Source organism: Eremothecium gossypii, chromosome III (assembly GCF_000091025.4).
Source record: "Eremothecium gossypii ATCC 10895 chromosome III, complete sequence".
NCBI lineage: Eukaryota > Fungi > Ascomycota > Saccharomycetes > Saccharomycetales > Saccharomycetaceae > Eremothecium > Eremothecium gossypii.
This window is the reverse complement of record NC_005784.3, coordinates 64,513-83,782: the sequence shown is the minus strand read 5'-3', so window position 1 is coordinate 83,782 and position 19,270 is coordinate 64,513. Positions and strand designations below refer to the sequence as shown.

At 51.3% G+C, this 19,270-nt stretch overlaps 12 protein-coding genes across 12 annotated transcripts; 6 read left to right on the top strand and 6 right to left on the bottom strand.

Annotated features, from left to right (window-relative positions):
• Positions 1–201: 201 nt before the first annotated feature.
• CDC9 (DNA ligase (ATP) CDC9) lies at positions 202–2,295 on the bottom strand (the record flags this gene model as incomplete). The annotated part of the gene is made up of 1 exon (NM_208602.1): positions 202–2,295. The coding sequence occupies one exon, from the start codon at positions 2,293–2,295 to the stop codon at positions 202–204; it is 2,094 nt and encodes a 697-aa protein (NP_983249.1).
• Positions 2,296–2,312: 17 nt separating this feature from the next.
• AGOS_ACL156W (ACL156Wp) lies at positions 2,313–2,768 on the bottom strand (the record flags this gene model as incomplete). The annotated part of the gene is made up of 1 exon (NM_208601.1): positions 2,313–2,768. The coding sequence occupies one exon, from the start codon at positions 2,766–2,768 to the stop codon at positions 2,313–2,315; it is 456 nt and encodes a 151-aa protein (NP_983248.1).
• A 146-nt stretch (positions 2,769–2,914) lies between these two features.
• Positions 2,915–4,462, top strand: ENT1 (epsin; the record flags this gene model as incomplete). Its single annotated transcript, NM_208600.2, has 1 exon — positions 2,915–4,462. One exon carries the CDS (start codon positions 2,915–2,917, stop codon positions 4,460–4,462), a length of 1,548 nt encoding a protein of 515 aa, NP_983247.1.
• A 185-nt stretch (positions 4,463–4,647) lies between these two features.
• Positions 4,648–4,935, bottom strand: MHF2 (Mhf2p; the record flags this gene model as incomplete). Its single annotated transcript, NM_208599.2, has 1 exon — positions 4,648–4,935. The coding sequence occupies one exon, from the start codon at positions 4,933–4,935 to the stop codon at positions 4,648–4,650; it is 288 nt and encodes a 95-aa protein (NP_983246.1).
• Positions 4,936–5,048: 113 nt separating this feature from the next.
• On the bottom strand, positions 5,049–6,290 carry AGOS_ACL159W (ACL159Wp; the record flags this gene model as incomplete). The annotated part of the gene is made up of 1 exon (NM_208598.1): positions 5,049–6,290. The coding sequence occupies one exon, from the start codon at positions 6,288–6,290 to the stop codon at positions 5,049–5,051; it is 1,242 nt and encodes a 413-aa protein (NP_983245.1).
• Positions 6,291–6,461: 171 nt separating this feature from the next.
• Positions 6,462–8,516, top strand: HRD3 (ubiquitin ligase complex subunit HRD3; the record flags this gene model as incomplete). The annotated part of the gene is made up of 1 exon (NM_208597.1): positions 6,462–8,516. One exon carries the CDS (start codon positions 6,462–6,464, stop codon positions 8,514–8,516), a length of 2,055 nt encoding a protein of 684 aa, NP_983244.1.
• Positions 8,517–8,829: 313 nt separating this feature from the next.
• PHO92 (mRNA-binding phosphate metabolism regulator) lies at positions 8,830–9,711 on the top strand (the record flags this gene model as incomplete). The annotated part of the gene is made up of 1 exon (NM_208596.1): positions 8,830–9,711. One exon carries the CDS (start codon positions 8,830–8,832, stop codon positions 9,709–9,711), a length of 882 nt encoding a protein of 293 aa, NP_983243.1.
• A 202-nt stretch (positions 9,712–9,913) lies between these two features.
• CAT5 (putative monooxygenase CAT5) lies at positions 9,914–10,594 on the top strand (the record flags this gene model as incomplete). Its single annotated transcript, NM_208595.1, has 1 exon — positions 9,914–10,594. One exon carries the CDS (start codon positions 9,914–9,916, stop codon positions 10,592–10,594), a length of 681 nt encoding a protein of 226 aa, NP_983242.1.
• A 106-nt stretch (positions 10,595–10,700) lies between these two features.
• On the bottom strand, positions 10,701–11,273 carry FRQ1 (frequenin; the record flags this gene model as incomplete). The annotated part of the gene is made up of 1 exon (NM_208594.1): positions 10,701–11,273. One exon carries the CDS (start codon positions 11,271–11,273, stop codon positions 10,701–10,703), a length of 573 nt encoding a protein of 190 aa, NP_983241.1.
• A 552-nt stretch (positions 11,274–11,825) lies between these two features.
• On the top strand, positions 11,826–15,995 carry UBP2 (ubiquitin-specific protease UBP2; the record flags this gene model as incomplete). The annotated part of the gene is made up of 1 exon (NM_208593.2): positions 11,826–15,995. One exon carries the CDS (start codon positions 11,826–11,828, stop codon positions 15,993–15,995), a length of 4,170 nt encoding a protein of 1,389 aa, NP_983240.2.
• Positions 15,996–16,292: 297 nt separating this feature from the next.
• Positions 16,293–17,288, top strand: VPS74 (Vps74p; the record flags this gene model as incomplete). The annotated part of the gene is made up of 1 exon (NM_208592.1): positions 16,293–17,288. One exon carries the CDS (start codon positions 16,293–16,295, stop codon positions 17,286–17,288), a length of 996 nt encoding a protein of 331 aa, NP_983239.1.
• A 198-nt stretch (positions 17,289–17,486) lies between these two features.
• Positions 17,487–18,959, bottom strand: CTS2 (putative chitinase; the record flags this gene model as incomplete). Its single annotated transcript, NM_208591.1, has 1 exon — positions 17,487–18,959. The coding sequence occupies one exon, from the start codon at positions 18,957–18,959 to the stop codon at positions 17,487–17,489; it is 1,473 nt and encodes a 490-aa protein (NP_983238.1).
• Positions 18,960–19,270: the final 311 nt, after the last annotated feature.

Sequence of the window (19,270 nt, the reverse complement as noted above, 5' to 3'; positions counted from 1 at the left end):
CAACTCGCTGACGCAGGCTGTCAGCATACCGATAAAACCGATAAGTCCATATCTGTCACGTGACTTCACCAGATCGGTCCGGACGTTATGCGTCGCGGAACCGAAATATATCGGGCACACGACCCCGGCGTGACAGGCGCAGAAGTAATCATTGCGAAATATGCCAGCAGTTCGATGACAGGGCCTGGCCACAGACGGCAGCTAGCCAGAAGAGTTTGCTTGCCTCTGGTAGAACTCCACAATCTGGTCGGAACTGGTGGCATCGGTGACGCTCTTGTCTTCGCGGATCCGCAGAAAACGGGGGAAGCGCAACGAGATTCCCTTTCCATAGACGTCACGACCGGCTTTGTATACGGGCGAGAGAGAGAGGTCAGCAGTGAGGACCTCAAAAAGCATTGCCGGCTCGAACCAGACATCTGGTGGGCTTGAATCGTCGTAAGAGACGTCGCCGCGGGGGGCAGCTATCACGGTGTCCTTGAGCTGCGCATGTAGGGATTGGAGGACCTCCTCGCTGAAACCGGTGCCAATTTTGCAGCATGTCTCAAACTCCTCAAGGTCTGGATTATAGCAGCCCAGCAGAAAGCCGCCGTAGGTGCCAGTACGCTTCCCGCGTCCATAGTATGCACCTAGAACTGCGAGATCGAGGGAATCTCCGACGCCCTCTAGATAGTCCTTCTTCAGTTTGAGCCAGTTTCGCGAGCGCTTGCTGGGCTCGTACTGAGACTCCTCTCCATCCAACATCTTGACCATCAACCCTTCGCATGAGGCGCTTACAGATTGTTCAAGATACGTCTGCAGCTCGCTGAGCTCCATCGTTGTGATTTCGTTCGCAAACTGCAGCTCGCCTGGCACCACCTTTAGCACAGAATATAAATGTTTCCGGCGGTCAGCTAACGAACACTTCAACAGAGACTCGCCGTTCAGATAAAGCAAGTCAAACGCAAAGAGGCACACGCGCACCTTGACATCCTTAAGCTCTACGCCTTTCCGTTTCCGTGTGCTGAGCACCTGGAAAGGCAGAATCTTTTGTTTCTCATTGTCCCAGGCTACAGCCTCGCAGTCTATGATGAGACTGCGTGTAGTCTGTGGGTTAGCCAGAAATTGGTGAAATTGTATCTCGGGATAACGCTCGGTCATGTTTTCACTATTGCGCGAGTATATCCGTATGGTACCGTCCTCCATCAGATGAACCTGAGCGCGCTCTCCGTCGTACTTGTATTCACAAGTGAAGCGCTGGCCCTGGAACCGATCAAGAACCTCAGTGATCGACTTCGTAGGTTTCGCTAACATGGGTTTCAGAGGAATGCCTGGTGTAAGCACGCAGTGCTGCGGAAGATTCATTATACCGTATTGCAGCGCAGCGTTGATTATCATCTCATAGTTAGGGACCTGACAGAAAGTGTCACGGACAAGCGCCTCTGCGGCATCAACTTGTTCCGGAGATGGCTCCTTTCCATCGTGCTCATGAGTCAGGATGGCTTTCGAAAGCGCTACAAGGACAGTTTTTTCCGCTAGTCCGATACGCAGTTTCGATTCTAGCGACCTGATAAGGTACTTCGCCTCCATTCCTTGGCAGGCCGTCAGCATTTTCTTGATAAGGCGAATCTTCTTGCCTTGCGAGTCCTTACCCTCTGCCTGTGCAATTGCCTGAAGCGTGCTGAAAACGTCCCTCACGGTGAGAGGCTTTGGCTTGAACATCGTCGGCTGTACCACACGCGCCTGTTGCGCGACGGTGCCCAGGTCGCCGCACTCGCGGTAGCTGCTTCGCACTTGAGCCGCAGACTTGCCACATGCATCGCTGATGGTTTTGATGAGTATGCCCTCGCCCAGTCCCAGCTCTAGCCCAGGCTCGTAGTCGGGACCCAGCCGGTTGATGAACAAGTATGTCACCGGGATCAAGTGCCCTGGGTCGCACTTTAGCACGCTATACATGAAGTCCGCGCATAACTTGGTGATCGACAGCCTCGAAGAAGTAGCCTCCACAGCTTCAAACACAGCGCACAGGTCTGCATACATCACGCTGGTGCTTGCTGCAGGCTTAACCGGAGAACTTTGTGCGCGTGGCACGGCGCTGGCAGCCTGTGGCAGCACCCCCCCCGGCGCGGGCTTATCTGCAAGCTCGGGGAGGCTGTTCTTCACCTCGGCGTCCTGTTCATGGCCTGCCGGTGCCGCTAGGCACTCGGCAGCCTCTACCTTCGATTTCTTGACCGTCGCTGCTGCCGTCGCTCCATCTTGAGGCCTCTTCAGCGCAGTGAAGAATCGGCCCAATGTGGCCTGCTTCTTTGGAGCAGACATTGACCTGAAGTGAAACCTTACTGACCTGTTAAATAGCTGCACTTTGCTCTCGCGACAGCAGCTTCCGACGCTGCCATTGGTTGTAGTGAGGCCGCGCGTAACAAGACGAAACTGCTTTTCAAGGCCGTGTAACGCCAGACGCGAGACGCAACACGCGAATGAAGGAATGATGACATTACGCTAACGAATCGTCTCGCACATAGTACGAGATGTAATACCGTAGTCTTCGTATTCTCCACTCCTTGAACTGAGTAAGTGTCACGTGACCAGCGATAACGCGACTTGTTCTGCGGGGCGTGCTGCCATAACCACGCATGATCGTCGTTAAAGATGACTATTAAATCACATGATCTTTTGTTACCCGGCCTATGTAGAGTCGTTAAAAAGGAATCGTTGGCGTTATGCAAAGCTGTACTTGGTACTTCTGGAATCACATAGCTGAAAAGGGGCTTGTAAACAGGTTCGGCCAGCATATATATTACTTGTGTGCGGTGTTCTGAATATACTTTCACTGAGGAGATTAGCTGGACATATATCTGGTCGCGGTTTGGCCTGGAATAACTAAGGCGCTTGTACAAGTGGGACAAGACACAGCGTGAGCACGGACACAGCCAGCAGGATGTCGAAACAATTGTTGCGCAGTGCCAAGAACGTGGTGAATGGGTACTCGCCCGCACAGATACTGGTTCGCAATGCAACTTCTAACGAGGAGTATGGCCCGTCGATGGACCAGATGGAGGAACTTGCAGAGCGCTCGTACAGTGCAGTGGAGTTTTTCGAAATAGTGGTGATGTTAGACAAACGGTTGAGCGATAAGCCGAAGCATTGGAGGCACGTGGCGAAGTCTTTGACGGTGACGGATTTTCTTGTGAGGACAGGGGCGGAGACGTGTGTTGACTGGGCACGGGAAAACCTGTACTTGTTCCGGCGCTTGACGGAATTCTACCATGTGGATGAGTCAACGGGTGTTGATCATGGGCAGATAATTCGGGTTAAGGCACGTGAGCTTGTTGCCTTGTTGAGGGACGAGGAACGGCTACGAGAGGAGCGGAATATGCGGCTTGGGCGCAATCCGAGGAACAGGCAGGCTTCGGTGCCACCTCCCGCAGAAGACCTAGATCCAGATTTACAGCGGGCGTTGGAAGAGTCGCGTATAACCGCTGAAGAAGAAGAGCGTAGGAGGCGCGAGAAGACTAACCAGCAACAAGACAACGAAGAGCTCGAGGTAGCCTTGCAGTTAAGCAAAGAAGAGGAGGAACTACGCAAGCTTCGTGAACTACAACAGCAGCGTGAGCAGCAGATGGCGCTCTGGCAGCAGCAGCAGCAGCAACAGCCGCAGGCAATGTACTATGACATATTCGGGAACCCAATTTCACTAGAGGAATACTTGCAGTATCAGCAGCAGCAGCAGCAGCAGCAGCAGCAGCAGCAGTTGGCGCAACAGATGGCAGAACAGTATGCTGCGGAGCAGCAGTATTATGCTCAGCAGCAATACCTCGCTCAGCAGCAGCAGCTAGCAGAACAGCAGTATTTGGCACAGCAGCAGTTTTTGGCACAGCAACAACAACAGCCACAATTCCAGTCCGGTCCTAACAATCCTTTCTCACTCGAAAATATGCACAAGCTGAATTCGGATGGGCCGCAGGCCTCTGGTCCATATATCTCTACAGCAGGTGGCTTCCCCGACCGGGCGAGCTCATCGCCATCCTTGCCGCAGCAGAAACAACAGCCCCAGGTTTTGCAACAGCCCGGTCAGCACTCTTCACCAGTACCACAACTACCACGGCCTCAGTCGCAGCCTGGTCCGCAGTTACAGCCAACACGCACTGGTAACCAGTCGATCACAGATAAGTACAGCGAACTCAACACTTTGTTGGCCTCTGGCACAGGGCTCGACACTTTCGGAAACACAGGTCAGACTCGTATTCCAGCCCAACACACGAAAACTGGTACATTTATCAATTCCCAGGGTACTGGCTACAAGCAGGTTGGTAATGAACCCCCGAAGCATAACCCCTTCATTGCCACGCAATACACTGGTCTGCCTAGTACAAATATGGTTCCTTCCCATACAGGGTATGGTTTCGGTAATGCCGGCAATGGCTTCCAGCAAAGTGGTAACAGCAACAAACCAAACGAGCAGAATATTAGCTTGATCGACATCTGAACTCATCATAGGCATGTCCTCCCCCATATAAATAACAACACCTCCGACCTACGCGCGTCCATTCCGCCTAAGTTTCAGCGGGTCGAGAGCCTACCACGTGGCTCCCCCTTAGTCGGGAGTTGAACCCCACTAGAAGTTCACGTATGTAGTATGACTTTAATATATAACAAATTTTGAAGCGAAACCTAAAAGTCGAGGATCAGTACCCCCGAGATCTCTTCTAGATCGGTGTGTTGCAGAACCGGTCCTTCCGCAAAAGAATCCGCCCTCGTTTCTTGTTTAACTTTCTCCTTGTTTTCCAATGATCGTAGCACGGCTTCGCGTATAAATAGCTTCATGTATCTTTCAACAAGAGTAACGGCATCCTCGGTGATCTTAGTGCTATCTTGCGTAAATGAGCATGTATGGAATAGTCTAGCAATGGTATCAGTTGGGATGGCGGGCTCTTGAGAGAGCTCTATCTTCTCAGACATTCTCTACTGAACGTCGAAGTTTAGGTCGGCGTATAAGGTAGCAAGGTTCGCTTTTCACTATCCATTACAGTAAAGAGAAAAGTTAGACTAGAAATGCTATCTAACAACACATACTAGGTGATAGTTGCTATATGTTGTTTAAAATGCAGATTCAGGTTCACCTGCCAATCGCCAATTGTGACTAGGACATTAAGCAGGTGAAGCCCATCGCGAAGCAACTTCAATGGGAGAATGCACCATGCATCGCCCTGATCGAGCGGTCGAGCCTCTTCCTCTATATCGTAGTCGACAGGATTGGGCGGAGTAGGCGACGCACTTCCTTGGAACTGAAATCGGTTTCCTAATCTGCGGGTGCGTTCCGCTCGATTTAGTTTATGGTCATTGCCGAGCATACAGGTGGGTATGAACTTAACATAGTGCTCCAGAATTTGCAAATTGACGTCTTTGCCCTGGGAGCGATCTAGTTGACTATCATCCGGGGCCACTGATGGGATGGTAAACTTTCGGACGGGGAGAAAGAGAGTATCAGAGGCAGAAAGAACAAAGTCAACTGCGCGCATCGGTATAGGGTTCATAACTATAATGGCAAGTGCTGTTGGGTCTTGGGTGTCGACTCCTAGAGCCCGCGCCTCTGTTTCAATCCGGATATGCGGGAGGACGTTCATCGCGAAGGATTCCTTGTGTAGTTTTGACGAGGCTGGAGTCTGATCGGGCATGCTTAACGTGTGATGGCATTTCGGGCACATGTAACGGTAGCGGCACTTTAGGTGTGTACGTTTTGGATACAGAACGTGTTCCATGTCCTGCTGCAGTGGTTGCGCCAATTCTTCATTGATCAGATGGTGCAGCTTCTCACCTGCCGCTAGACGTTGGACGAATGAACGTGGCGCATTTCCTTCCAATGCGTTGACGATCTCGTCAAACTTGAATGCTCTGCCCTCCCACTGTAGCAGCTGTTTCTTGTTGTGTAAATGTGTCATAAGTTCATAGGCCCGCGAGTTCTTGGAGTTGTATAGTTCGAGCACGTACTTGGTTAATGACTTGATCTTGCCGGTAGGGGGGGTTGTAAAGCTCCACTTGCATCCGGTACAGGTGAACACATAGCTCTTGGAGTCTTCGGTCACCTTCTCGCTCGATATCACAAGCGATATGTTGCAACGAGGGCATTGAAAGCAGTTGCGATTGCAGAATATCTGATCTATTTTGCCAGGTTCCTCTAGGCATTTGGGGCAATACTTCAAGACTGGTTCAAACTCTTGGCAGCGGAAGCAGCTTATGCTATGGCATTCCTTACAGGAATTCAGGTCACTCCACTTAACCAGTTGCTGGCATACGCATTGGTAACGTACTTCCATACTCTGGAGCGTTTTGCAGAATCCCTCTGTGGCGTGAGGTTTGCTATGAGAAGAGAGCGGTTTTGTTCCTTAGTGTCGACCTACAAGTAACACCGCACAGTGGGTTGAGCAACTATTAAAGCAAACAGACCTTAGAAGTGGCCTCTAAGTGTTATTTTGAACATTGCTAGTATGAATTTAGGCTCTGGGGCAAATGCACTTGGCTTACTGTTGGCTACTATTGCATTCCTGACAACTGTAGGGCAAGGCCAAGTGCAAGACTCACTGCAACAGATAGCATTTATAGCTGATCGTGACCCCTGGGAAGCTGCAACTGCCCTATCTCTGACTTTGGAACGAATTACGGAACCGCCACTCACTTCGCGACTAGAGAAAGATCCGTACCTTGATAGTAAAGGGAGACTGGTGGTAAACCCTCCCACGGACTACGATGAGGAGGAATACAAAGCACGATACGAAGTTTTCTGGACTGAAAGTGTAAATGACAGCCAGCGGCTGCTTTACGAGCTACTTAAAGAATGCAGTGATCGACTAGCTCACCCAGAGGCCACATATATGCTATATCGCATGCATCTCTATGGAGAGTGGGGCATACCGCATAATTGGTTACTCGGATGGAAGTACCTGGAACGCTTCAATGTTTTGAGCAATGAAACAAACACAACATCACTATATGATGCAGCGGTAGCCCACGCCACTGGCCTTTTCGGCGTACTGCCAGTGTCGCCCGAGAAGACGCTAATATATCTTCAGAAAGCAAGCCGTCTGGGCTCTCTGGAAGCAATGCAAGCACTCGCATATCGTTACTTAATGGGCCATAACGTCCCTCAGGATGCATCAAAGGCGTTGATCCTGTACAGCAAAGTTGCACATGAGCTGTGGTACTCGTATCCAGCTCGGTTCTGGCACTACCATGATGAATACTTCGACAGCTATGGCAACCCAGGGTTTTTATACAGGGGAGCAGAAGTCAGTGAGAAATTTGCGCCCAGATCTCTTCCAAACTGGGGGAGCCCGCTGTTACGCTTTTACTATTATTTCTTGAAGTTTATTGAGATCACCGATGAGCCTGGCTCCCCCGAGTACATGGATCTCGGAATTTGCGATGCGGTCGAGGAAGCGTTCAAACTAAGCATGAATACGTATACCCAGTATGGGGATCACGAAGGTGTACTGCGCAGGATGTTTGAAATTCACGAGAAGTTTCAAGGGGAAATTGCCAATGCGGATCACGTAGCGAAGGGCTGTTATGGCTCTGGAATGGCGTTACTAGGCCATTTATTGCTGCGGGGACTGGGAACCGAGCAACCTAGGATAAAGGAGGCAGAGCAAATACTATTGCATGCGCGTGATGTCTTGCTTCAAACGAACAAAGTTCTTTCCAGGTTCCCCTTGAGGGACCTCGGGCTGTTGCACCACTATGAATATAGGGACTATAACCGGGCTGCGGAGTTCTATAAACTCGCAGAAGATGAAGCGAGCCTTTATATGCTCAATTTCATACAAAATGACCTCTCCCAGGAGGGTCTGATTGCGGCTATGGACCGCTTCCGTGATGGCAATCTCGAGAGCCATTTCACACGCATCCAGATACTTGAGCTTCAATTGGGGTTCCAGGGCCCCGCTGCAATTGCTGAAAGTTATAGATACTTCCTTGAAAATGCGAACCATCTACAGTCGCCAGACCTGCGCAACGCTCTTATGCAGGCCCTGATGGGCAACTTCGAAAACGCACTGTGGCTATATGCCCGTTCCGCGGAGCTAGGCACCCTGTCTGCCATGGAGAATGCCGCCCGCATCCTTTACAAAGCCCCCTGTCTGATCTGCGCTTCACCACAGATCTCGCCCCCGCGCCTCGACGCCGCGTTTCGCTACTACGACCGGGCACGCATGATGGGCAGTGTGTTCGCAGCTGTAACAGCGGGTAGTATGTGCTATAGAAATGGCTCCTACGAGACGGCTGCTTTACTGCACCTGAGTCGCTGTACCGAATTCAGCCGGTTGACTCTAGGCTACATGTACGAACATGGCCTGGGCGTCGACCGCGACTACCGCCTTGCCGCCGAGCACTATGAAGCCGCGACAAGGGAATTTGTTCCATGGACCAGCATGGCGGGCAAGCTTCTCGTCTGGAAAGTGACAGTCAAGGCCTGGTTCCACTCTGCGATCTGGCTACACAAGCTTATTCGCAGCTTCAGAGTCCTCTGGAACTGGCTGACGATATAGCGGCCCGATCCACGGTGTCTGCATCAGTGCACGTTGATATGCACCAAAACACGGTAACAGCTCTGTAGTGGCAAAAACCATAGAATAGAGTTCTATGTAATGTTGTAAACCTCATTTATACTGTCTTAGATATATATACCGTTCCTCTCTTTGTTCTGACTGCGGGTGTTTGCGTTGTTTTGGTATAAGCTGACTGGCGTCCTCTGTGTCTTTCACCAACACCACTCACATTAAGCGCAAGACAAACAGCATAAGGTAGAAAGATAAGTCTACTTTGCGTGCACAGCTCTGATTCAAGCATTATTCGGACATAATGGATTACTCTACGGGGCAGTATAGCGATATTTGGTCCTACAAGTACACGAGCTCGGTTTCAAAGGAGTGGTCACGATTAGCCGCTGATGGTGTAAACAGCCGATTTTACGTGGAGCAATTCAACGAAAACATTAGGAGTATAGAAGACGTGCTGCAGGGCCTCACGACAGTCATCCAGCGCAGTGACTACGACACGTCTTCCTCTGAGTTCTCCAGCGACGCGGAGTTCGCCGTCTCTAACACCACGCAGGGGAACACATCGGTAGGCAACGCTCAAGACCTGCTCCCGGGTAGTGCTGTAGAGGCGGGCACGGTGTCGCAAGCACGGAAATATGCAGAGGCGTATCCGATGTACCGGCGCATGCCGGCGCCTGCGGGCGTAAGCGGAGGGGCGGCGGCAATAGTGCCGGAAGGGTCGCGGTTCTTCGTGATCAAGTCGTTCAACCTGGAAAACATCAAGGCCTCATTCAAGCACGGGGTGTGGACATCTACGAAGCGCGGCAACAAGCGGCTCTCCAAGGCGTACGTGGGGCTGCCGGCAGGGGCGCGCATTTTCCTGTTCTTCAGCGTCAACAAGTCGGGCAAATTTTGTGGCGTCGCGGAGATGAAGTCGAACATTCTACAGGGCGACTCGCGGAATAAAATTTGGCAGTGTGAGGCCGGGCACCAGTTCAACGACCTCTTCCTCGTCGAGTGGACCTGTGTGTGCGATGTGCACAACCGGCTGCTGAAACACTTCAACATAATGGACACTGAGGGCAGCTTCAAACCCGTAACACACGCGCGCGATGCCGACGAAGTCGACATCGAAATTGGACGCACGATCCTGAAGCTTTTCACGAATACCAAGAAAAATAGGTCATCTTTCCTTGAGGATTAATACCAGTGGTTGAGTGTTTCGATATTTGTTCGTTTAATGCTTTTTTTTAGCCTCCGGAGCGGGCGCGCGGGCAACTACATACCAGAACATGGCAAGCCTGAAGTCGCTCATCTAGAATTATTAGGCCACTGTGTCTTTGCGACATAGCTTAAGCTGCCACTGCATCCGATTGCGTCCCAGGATATAAGACGTTACTGACCAAATGCTCCCCTTTGCTACGAACCAAGCTACCAAACGATCATTCTCTGTGCTCGCAACACTCAAGACATCCGCAGCCGCCAAAGCAGGCGAAGGCCAGAAGTTCGACGCGATGTCCGACCCGCAGCTGGCGTACTTAGAGCGCGTTGTGCGGGTAGACCAGGCTGGCGAGCTGGGGGCCAACTATATCTACGCGGGGCAGTTCTTTGTGCTCGCAAACAAACACCCCCATCTAAAGCCAGTCTTGCAGCATATGTGGGACCAGGAAATACACCACCATGACACTTTTAATGACTTGCAACTGAGGCGTCGCGTGCGGCCCTCCCTACTGACGCCGCTCTGGAAGCTGGGTGCGTTCACCATGGGCAGTGTCACGGCACTCTTGTCGCCGGAGGCAGCAATGGCGTGCACCGAGGCCGTCGAGACCGTGATTGGCGGGCACTACAACGACCAGCTGCGCTGCCTCAACAGCCAGTACGAGATGCGCAGGTCGGACGGCACCTGCGGCCAAAGCGACGAACTGCGCAACCTGATCAGCACCATCCGCCAATTCCGCGACGATGAGCTCGAGCACCTCGACACCGCGGTGCAGTACGATTCCCACAAGGCGGTCCCCTACATCGCTTTGACCGAAGCAATAAAAGCCATCTGCCGCACGGCTATCTGGACTGCAGAGCGCGTGTAACCGCATCGATTATTAGAATTACATTTTACGACGAAGACTGTACAAAAGTATAAATAGTCACGATTCAATACCCTGACGTCCCCGCGCGGCTCGCTCAATCAATTACTCACACCAAACCATCGTATAGGTTCAGTGCGCTCAAAATAGATGGATCCACCTTGGACCCCTCACGGAACTCGTCCAGCGTTATGTAACCGTCCTCATTCTTGTCCATCAGCTTGAAGATCTTCTTCACGCGCAGCTCCGGCGTCGCCTCGTCCTCGCTCAGTTTAACCATCGACCCGATCATCTTGTACACGCTCGTCACTATCGTCAGCATCTCATTGTACGTGATGTATCCGTCGTGGTTCAGGTCGTACAGCTGGAACGCCCACACCAGCTTTTCCTCCAGCGTCCCGCGTGACGTCGTGCTCAGCGCCGTGATGAACTCCTTGAAGTCGATCGTCCCGTTATTGTCCTTGTCGAACACCGAAAACACATGCGCTGCAAATTTCTCCGGCGCTCCGAAGGGGAAGAACTGCTTGTATATCTTCACGAACTCCTCCTGAGTCAGCTGTCCGTTGGGGCAGTCGCGCAGGAACCCCTTATGCCACTGCAGGATCTCCCTCCGGTCGAAGTACGTCGACTGTTTGAGACTCTGCAGGTCGTCTTTTGATAGCTTCGATGCCTTAGCTCCCATGTCTACTATAACGCTGTCCCGGGCCTCAGCTATGTGCGGGCTGCCTATCTTACTGCCTAACTCTTGGAAGCGTGAGAGGCCATAAGCCACGATCGGCGAGCTGCTCAAATTATGTCCTCTGAAAGCGGTGTGTGGGTCCACTTTCCCAGACCCAAGGCTATGCCGGTTACCTGACCTCCGGTCCGGATGTGACGCTGGGAGGCGGTGCGATGCCGGCCCTCATGGCTGTCGGTCGCGAAGGACTATCTACCAGGGACTTGGCTGCCTGCGCAATTTGCACTGCAGCTTGCAGTGGAGGTCTTGGCGAAGCTCACCGGCAGCGGCAGGCAGTTACAGCCATGGCACAGGCCCAAGCCCCGCGAGTGACCGGGAGTGGGTGCAGATAATGGGCCGTCCAGACTTCTGACTAGGCGCGTATATAATGACTCTCCTCTGTGGAGCCTCGAGCGTGTGTAGTGCGGTATGCTTTTCGGATCTCTGCCCTTGCTTTAACACTCCCACCGGAGCGCATAGCCACAGGCAGAGAGCGAATTGCCGTGCCAGCAGGTCAAGATGAATCAGGAATCGCGCGAACAGATCGAGACGGAGCAGAATTGCGAGCTCGAGCAGGGAGACGATGGACGCACAGTACTCTATGGGAATCTAGCGCGGCAGGGGCCGGTCAAGACGTCGGACCGCCTTCTGGACGACGTGAGGGTGACGGTGTCGCTTTCAGAGGAGGGGCGCGAAGTGTTGCGGGCGCCCATGCTGGAGTATGCGCGGCAGCGCGCGAACGCGCGCACCTGGTCCGTGGGGTACCTGCTTGATCAGGTAGTGCTGCAGACGAGCTTCGAGTACACCTCACGTACATGCGCGCAGAACCGGGTGCACGTGTTCATGGGGGTGCTATGCGACCCCGGGCAGCGGTTTGCGAGCCAAGACGAGCTGGTGAACTACCGTATCTACCACCTGCGTGTGACAGTGAAGATCCGGCCGCAGCTGGAACGGGCCCGGCAGCACTACGGCGTTGCGCAGTACCACCTGGTCGACGAATTGCACCCATGGGACAAACCCGACTTCTGTTTGTTTGAGGACGGCGACCCTGCTGTGGTCGATTCTGCGACCTACGTGGCAAGTGGGACCAACAGGCTTGTCCGGATAGAAGTCCTCCGGCCAGAGTTCGGCCCCGATGAGTTACAAGAGTTTACCGGCGAGCGTATCCGCGCGCGATATCTCGAGGTATGCAAGCGGCACCCGGATCTGGACCCATCGGATATCCCGAGCCAGGCAGAGTGCCTTAATACGCTGTTCAAGGTTTTCAAAAACCCACTCAGCCGCCAGAAGGCGCAAGATGAGCTAAAAACGATATCTGCCGACAACAAGGTGCTGAATTCCCAGCTGGAAGCTAATTGGCTGGTGACGAAGTTTGGCTTTGAACTCTGCGAGATCGAGGAAGATGGGCAGAAAATATATGAATACAAACCACCGGACTTCACAGAACATGTCGAGAACTGGGAGGTCCGCCGTTTCCGTGAGTCGTATATCAGGAAGTCGCTTGAACTTATCTTTTTGGGCAAGCAGTCTCTGCGCTTAGTGCCTAAGGATGTCGTGGTTTCGAATAGCAAGCTACGCTCGTTCCAGCTCTATCAGACTCACTTTTCGCACAGTTTCTGGTACCACCTGATGGGTGAATACGACCATAACGACTTTAACCAGCAGATGCATCCCTATGATACCAATTACCACTTTGTGCATCTTTCTTCGAATTACTACTACAGCGATAGGGACATCATAAAGAACTATGAAGCTCAGATAGCGTTAGATCCCGCGAACGCTAGTATCTACTACGATGACCTGTCATTTGTCGCAAATTCAAAAGGCAGCAAACAGCTGCTGACATACACCTATAAACAGAATGTTGTTGGCCATGAGGCATTAATGAGTGCATTGCGCTTATTCCATTTGGATCCCAGCTCTACTGATCCCCGTCAGCTCTCTGACGAATTTTTACTGGAAAGTTATAAAGAAGTCTGCAAGGACTCTGGCCCACAGAAGCACGCTGATCTCCGCAACGCGCTGAGACTCTTGGCGAGATACAAAGAGAGTGACAAGCTGAAGTTCTATGTCGAAGTCGAACCCTTTCCCAATGAATTACAGGCATACAAGCTGTTGGAAATTGACGAATCAGTCGATATTGACATTATAGAAACAGCTTACAGCATTAAAGTTTCAGATGCGCCTGGGCTAAAGATGGATTGTATTCGAGCTTTATACACTTTGGCAGTTGCCAAGAGGAGCATCATACTTTTCAATATCTTGTTTCAGCAATGTCCCAAGTTTCACCAATTCTACCATATGTCTTACTTGTCCTATCAATCTGCCCTGCAGTATTTACATGTAAATGTAAATGCCACAGATGATTTGATTTTGGAAATATTCCAAAGAAAGTGGAGTTATGATCCCCTTGTTTCTCCGGAGCAGCTGTTGAATTTAAAGATCGCGCTCACCAAGATTGGTTTCGAAAGAAACTCCAAGCTGATTAACCACTTTCTGGAAACGGGCTTGGTGGATATCAACTACCTACCAGCGGGTAATTGGCCTACGGGCATTAACAACATCGGTAACACATGCTACTTGAACTCATTGCTGCAATACTACTTTACAATATCGCCCTTAAGGGAATACATCTTGGCGTATGATCATACTGCGTCAAATTTACTAAACAACGCGGTTTCATCCTCTGATATGGGCAGAAGAAGAATAGGTGGAAGAGCCATTTCCCAAGCAGAAGTGGAAAGATCTGTGCAGTTTGTTTATCAGCTGCGTTCTCTCTTCCATGAGATGGTTCATTCTAGAGAGAGATATGTGACCCCTACCCGAGAACTCGCCTACTTGTCCTTCTCTCCAAGCAGTACCGAGGTGGAGTTTGAGCCAGTGCCTCCTGCGGTTGGTACGGCCTCAAATGCACTCGTTGCAAATGAAGTATACAATGAAGATACTGAGGTGATCGATATCTCAATGGAGGAGTGTGATGAAGACAGCGCCATTAATGAACTTGGTGCTTCTAACATCTCCGTCAAGTTGGACAGCGATATTGGAACGGATAGCAATAGCAATCTTGCTACCGGTGCACAGACAGGCATACCCCTGGACGGGCACACTGATCTCAACACTGGAATAAGAACGTGTATGCCTAATGATACTGCCATAAATATGGCCACCGGTAATGCCACCGCGCCGAACAAAGGAATCGTTAACAGTGAAGCTAACTTTGAGCATCTCATGACGCCAGCTCCGCACGAAGGAACAGACAAACCTATCGGAAACGATCAGTCTGTTGTTCCAAACCTTGGTACTTCCAAGGATACCTTAAGCGCTTACCCTAAAAGCGGCTACGCTAAAACTGCTGCTTCTGCACTTTCGACAAATAACTCAGCAGCGAGCCCAGATGACTTCAGTGTCAGATACCAAGCGTCCTCCGACACAGCTAATACCGGCAGTACTCGTCCAAATCCTTCCAGTACGCCAGAAAGTGGGCTATCGGATTCAGCCGCCAACGCTGAATACACCAGCGCAGGTCCGCTTGAGGATAGGCAGGCTGTTGAGAATGATGACTCAGGTAAAGATATCACCATGGTCGGGAGTCCAGAGGCCGAAGGCCCTGAAACTTCCACCTATGTTGCGAAAATTAGTTCCGACCAGCTAGAAAACACATTGGAGATTGGCAGACAGCAAGATGTGACGGAATGCATTGGGAACGTCCTCTACCAAATTGAGAGTGCGTCCGTCCCGCTCAGCTTGGATGAAGAGGGCGAGCAATTCGACCTTGTAAAACAGCTCTTTTATGGTAAACTGAAACAAGAGCTCATCCCGCTTGAATTTCCTGACCGCAAGCGGACGAAGATCGAGCGCTTTATGTCGCTTCTGGTCAATATCGGCGATCATCCAAAAGATATATATGACGCCTTGGACTCCTACTTCAAAGACGACCTACTAACTCTAGATGAAGACGACGGAAAGGTCCGCCGCAGCGTTGCCGTTGCGGAGTTGCCCATCATGCTGCAGATTCAGATACAGCGAGTCTACTACGACCGCGAGAAATTCATGCCATTCAAGTCCACCGAGCCGCTGCCCTTCGGCGAAAAGCTCTACATGGATCGCTATCTCGCTACCGATAACGCTGAGCTGAACGCCAAAAAGCAGCAGGCCATCGGCCTGCGCGAGGAGCTCGAACGCCTCAGGGAACGCCGCCGGAGGCTGCTTGCCAAAAACGACCACGGCGTCACGCTCAGCGCCGCGCTCGCAGACACCCGCCGCTTCCTCGATGCCGCAGAACTCACCTCCGGCAGTCGGCAACTCCAGGAGCAATACCACGCCACGACCTCCCACTTGGACGCCCTCCGTGTCGCCCTCGACGAAGAGCTGGCCGCTCTCGATGCCCACATTGCCTCGGTGCAGGACGCCATCGCCCACCGTTTCGACGCCTTCTCCTCCTATGGCTACTCCCTGGGCGCCGTGTTCATCCACAGAGGCGAGGCCAGCTACGGCCACTACTGGGTCTATATCAAAGACTGTCAGAATGGCGGTATCTGGCGCAAGTACAACGACGAGTCTGTCACCGAGGTCCCGGAGTCCGAGGTTTTCGATTTTTCAGAAGAGAATACCGCCACCCCTTACTTCCTGGTCTACGTCAAAGAAGCTCATGAGCTCGACATAGAGCCACTAAAGCGTTTACTGGCCTGAATCAGCGCTAGTTCTATCCTGATGGCCTTTGCATCTTCCTCTGGATCGCCTTCGATGACCATCCAACGTACATATCTGTCGACCTTTAATTTATCATTATATACGCCGTGGTTTTCTGCGGGAAACGCTCTCTTTTTCCACTCGCCAGGAGTGAGCATATGCTACGCTGCCAACTGATCATAGGAAGGCATGGTTGGAAGATCCAGCTTGTGCTCCATACGGCTTCGAGTCAGTACCAGCGTCAAGAACAGTCTTTAGACTTCAGGAGGGCTTGAGTAGTAGCCGGTGCTAGGAATAATGTCATTGCAGAGACGGCGTGTCAACAAGACGGCAGGCAATGAAACAGTTGGAGGGGCGTCGCTGAACCGCTCGGATGAGGAAGAGGGAATGACACACAAGGTGGCATATGACCCGGAGGAGCAGAAGCTGCGCGAAAACACACGGGAGCCGACGTTGACGTTGATGGAGGAGGTGCTACTGATGGGGCTGAAGGACAAAGAGGGATACCTGTCCTTTCTGAACGAAAATATCTCATACGCACTACGTGGCTGCATCCTGATCGAATTGGCGCTGCGCGGACGGATACAGGTGGTGGACGACGCAATGCGGCGGCGATTCGACCCGTCAGAGCGGCTGATCGAGGTGGTGGACGGCAGCAAGACCGGCGAGGCGCTGCTGGACGAGGCACTGACCCTGATGAAGGGGAGCGAGCCGCTCACCATTGTGAACTGGATGGATCTTTTGAGTGGCGAGACGTGGAATTTCTTGAAGATTAACTACCAATTGAGACAGGTGCGGGAGCGCCTCGCCAAGGGGCTCGTAGACAAGGGTGTGTTACGCACAGAAATGAAGAACTTCTTTCTGTTTGATATGCCTACACATCCTGTCGCGGACACCAGCTGCAAGGAGTCGATCAAGAGGCGCATTCTGTCGGTGCTGGTTCCCCGCAATGTTGAATTGCAGTACACAGAACTGTTCCCCGAGACCGTGGCGTTCAAATACTTGCGGACAATAGCGTTAATATGCAGTGCGCATGGAGCTAATGTATTGGAAAAAGTTCTGTCGACCCTAGACTATGAGAAAAGAGACAGGGGCTTTTCCCGTGCGGAAGAATTACTTGTCCAGTTTTCTCAGTACCCATTCGCATTAGATAAGGATATAGAGACTGGTATCTCAGTGAATTTGAATCGACTGGTACAAGAGGAGCTTGACAGAAATCCAGGCACAGCCCTAAACTTAGAGGTAGTTGCAGGTGTGTTGAAGGTTTACTCTAGAATGGATGACTTACTATAAGCATGGAACGACAAATGCCTGGATTTGATCCGGTAAAGCATGCTCCTAGCAACAGTGTATATAAGGTGGTCATCGTCACATGTATACGTGCTTGTACGTCGACATATATTGCGCATATATATATGTATATCTATGTCATATATGAAGATTTTTCGTTATATTTAGCGAGCCATTCACTTTGAGGCACATATTGTGAGATCAACCACTCGTGTGCCTATACATAGGAACCAAAAAGCCTTCTGGCCTGGTCCTCAAGTAGTATTGTATAAGTTTGGAATCCTTGTACGCGGTTGCCTTCCGCGCACCTTTCATATTTTCGGTAAAAGCCTCCACAAGGTTCCTATCTTTATCCTTGAAGTTGTCTCCACAGGACTCCCACAAGAACGCCCCAGCAAGCTTCTTATCTTTCACGTATTCCTTCTTTATTTTCATTGAATCCACATTGTCGTAGACGACAAGAGTTTTAGTATTAGGATCGTAGCTATATGCAGAGACCCAAACATTGTCAAACTTCTCTGGGCCGTGAGCTAGCGGCAATTGGTTGTATAGCCACATACCCGGTTCCCCTTCTGATCCTCCGCCTACACCAGAATATTTCTGGCCAATTAGTTGTTCACCATCGCCCCGAACGTTGGTGAAGCCACGGCCATACGCTGCCATGCCGAGTGCAATTTTTCTTGGGCTGACCTTAAATTGTTCGGTCATCATGAGTATCGCATCATGTGCATTCAACTCATCAAAGTTGTCAATACCCATATCTTCATACCGACGCTTATCTAGGTGCGATTTGTACGGCGAATTCGTAGCATTGTACAAGTTGCTATGGTAGCCTGTTCGCTCTGACCATGCACCGTGGTAGTCGTATGTCATCATATTCCACATGCTGAGATACTTGTTCATCTCCTCAACCGGGAAAATGCCAAGTGTCTGAGGAAAGGCCGGTGCTGCCATGCTTAAGTGGAAGCGCGGTTCTGTAGTCCCGCCGGGGCCCCAGATATTGTCTTCCAATTCGTCCATCTTGTGTCGCAAGCGGCTACACATTTCTAGATACATCTGGGGTTCGTAGCCATCATCCTTAGGGAACTCCCAGTCAAGATCTATCCCATCGAAGCCGTACTCAAACATTGCGTCGATCGCCGAGTCGATGAAGTTGTTAAACTTCTCCTCGTCACGCACAATTTTATGGAACGGCTCCCGATTGGACCAGCCGCCAACGGCCATCATGAGCTTGAAATCGGTCCCTGGCCGCGTCTTGAGGTAATTAAGCTCGCCTATTGCCCCATTAAGGCCGCGCGGCATCCCAGTTAGGTTCATCGGCATCTTTGTATCCGACCATTTGTCCAAGGACCCAATTTTTCCAGTTTTCTCGTCAACAACAAAAAACGCATAGTAGACGTGAGTCACCCGCTGGAAGTCAATATTGCGGGGATAGTGGAGCCGTGGCTTATAGGGCGACCAGCTCGAGTAGTATACACCAACAGTGTATTCCCCATCAGGGTACGGCGCGTCGGGCACTGGCCTGGTCTCCTCGTGTACCTCTAGCGGTTTAGGGCGTATCCGTCTGCTTAGTTTCTCCTTGATCAACTTAGGAAGGAACGTCATTTCTAAAACAATGGCTGCCACAAGTATTAGAATCCAGATGGTATACACTGGAGTAGGGAACCGCCTCATCCTCTTTAATCCCTTGCCAATTTGCCCCTCGATTTAAAAACTCCCAGATTTCAAGTATTCTCAGGGTATTATTAAAACATTCTCAAGCACCACAAAATATCTAGACTAGTCTATAGCTACCCGGTAGGTACTTGAAATACGTTACATTCATCCATGCTGACACGCTCGGCGTCGGAGACGTTTTAAATGATGAATCTTCGTTTCTTTTTTAAGGACCGAAATTTCACCTGCTCTCCAAAACTCAGACTTCGCGCGCCAGGCATAACGCTCAGCACCAAGCTTAAGGAGACCAACAGCCGATTGGATGGTAT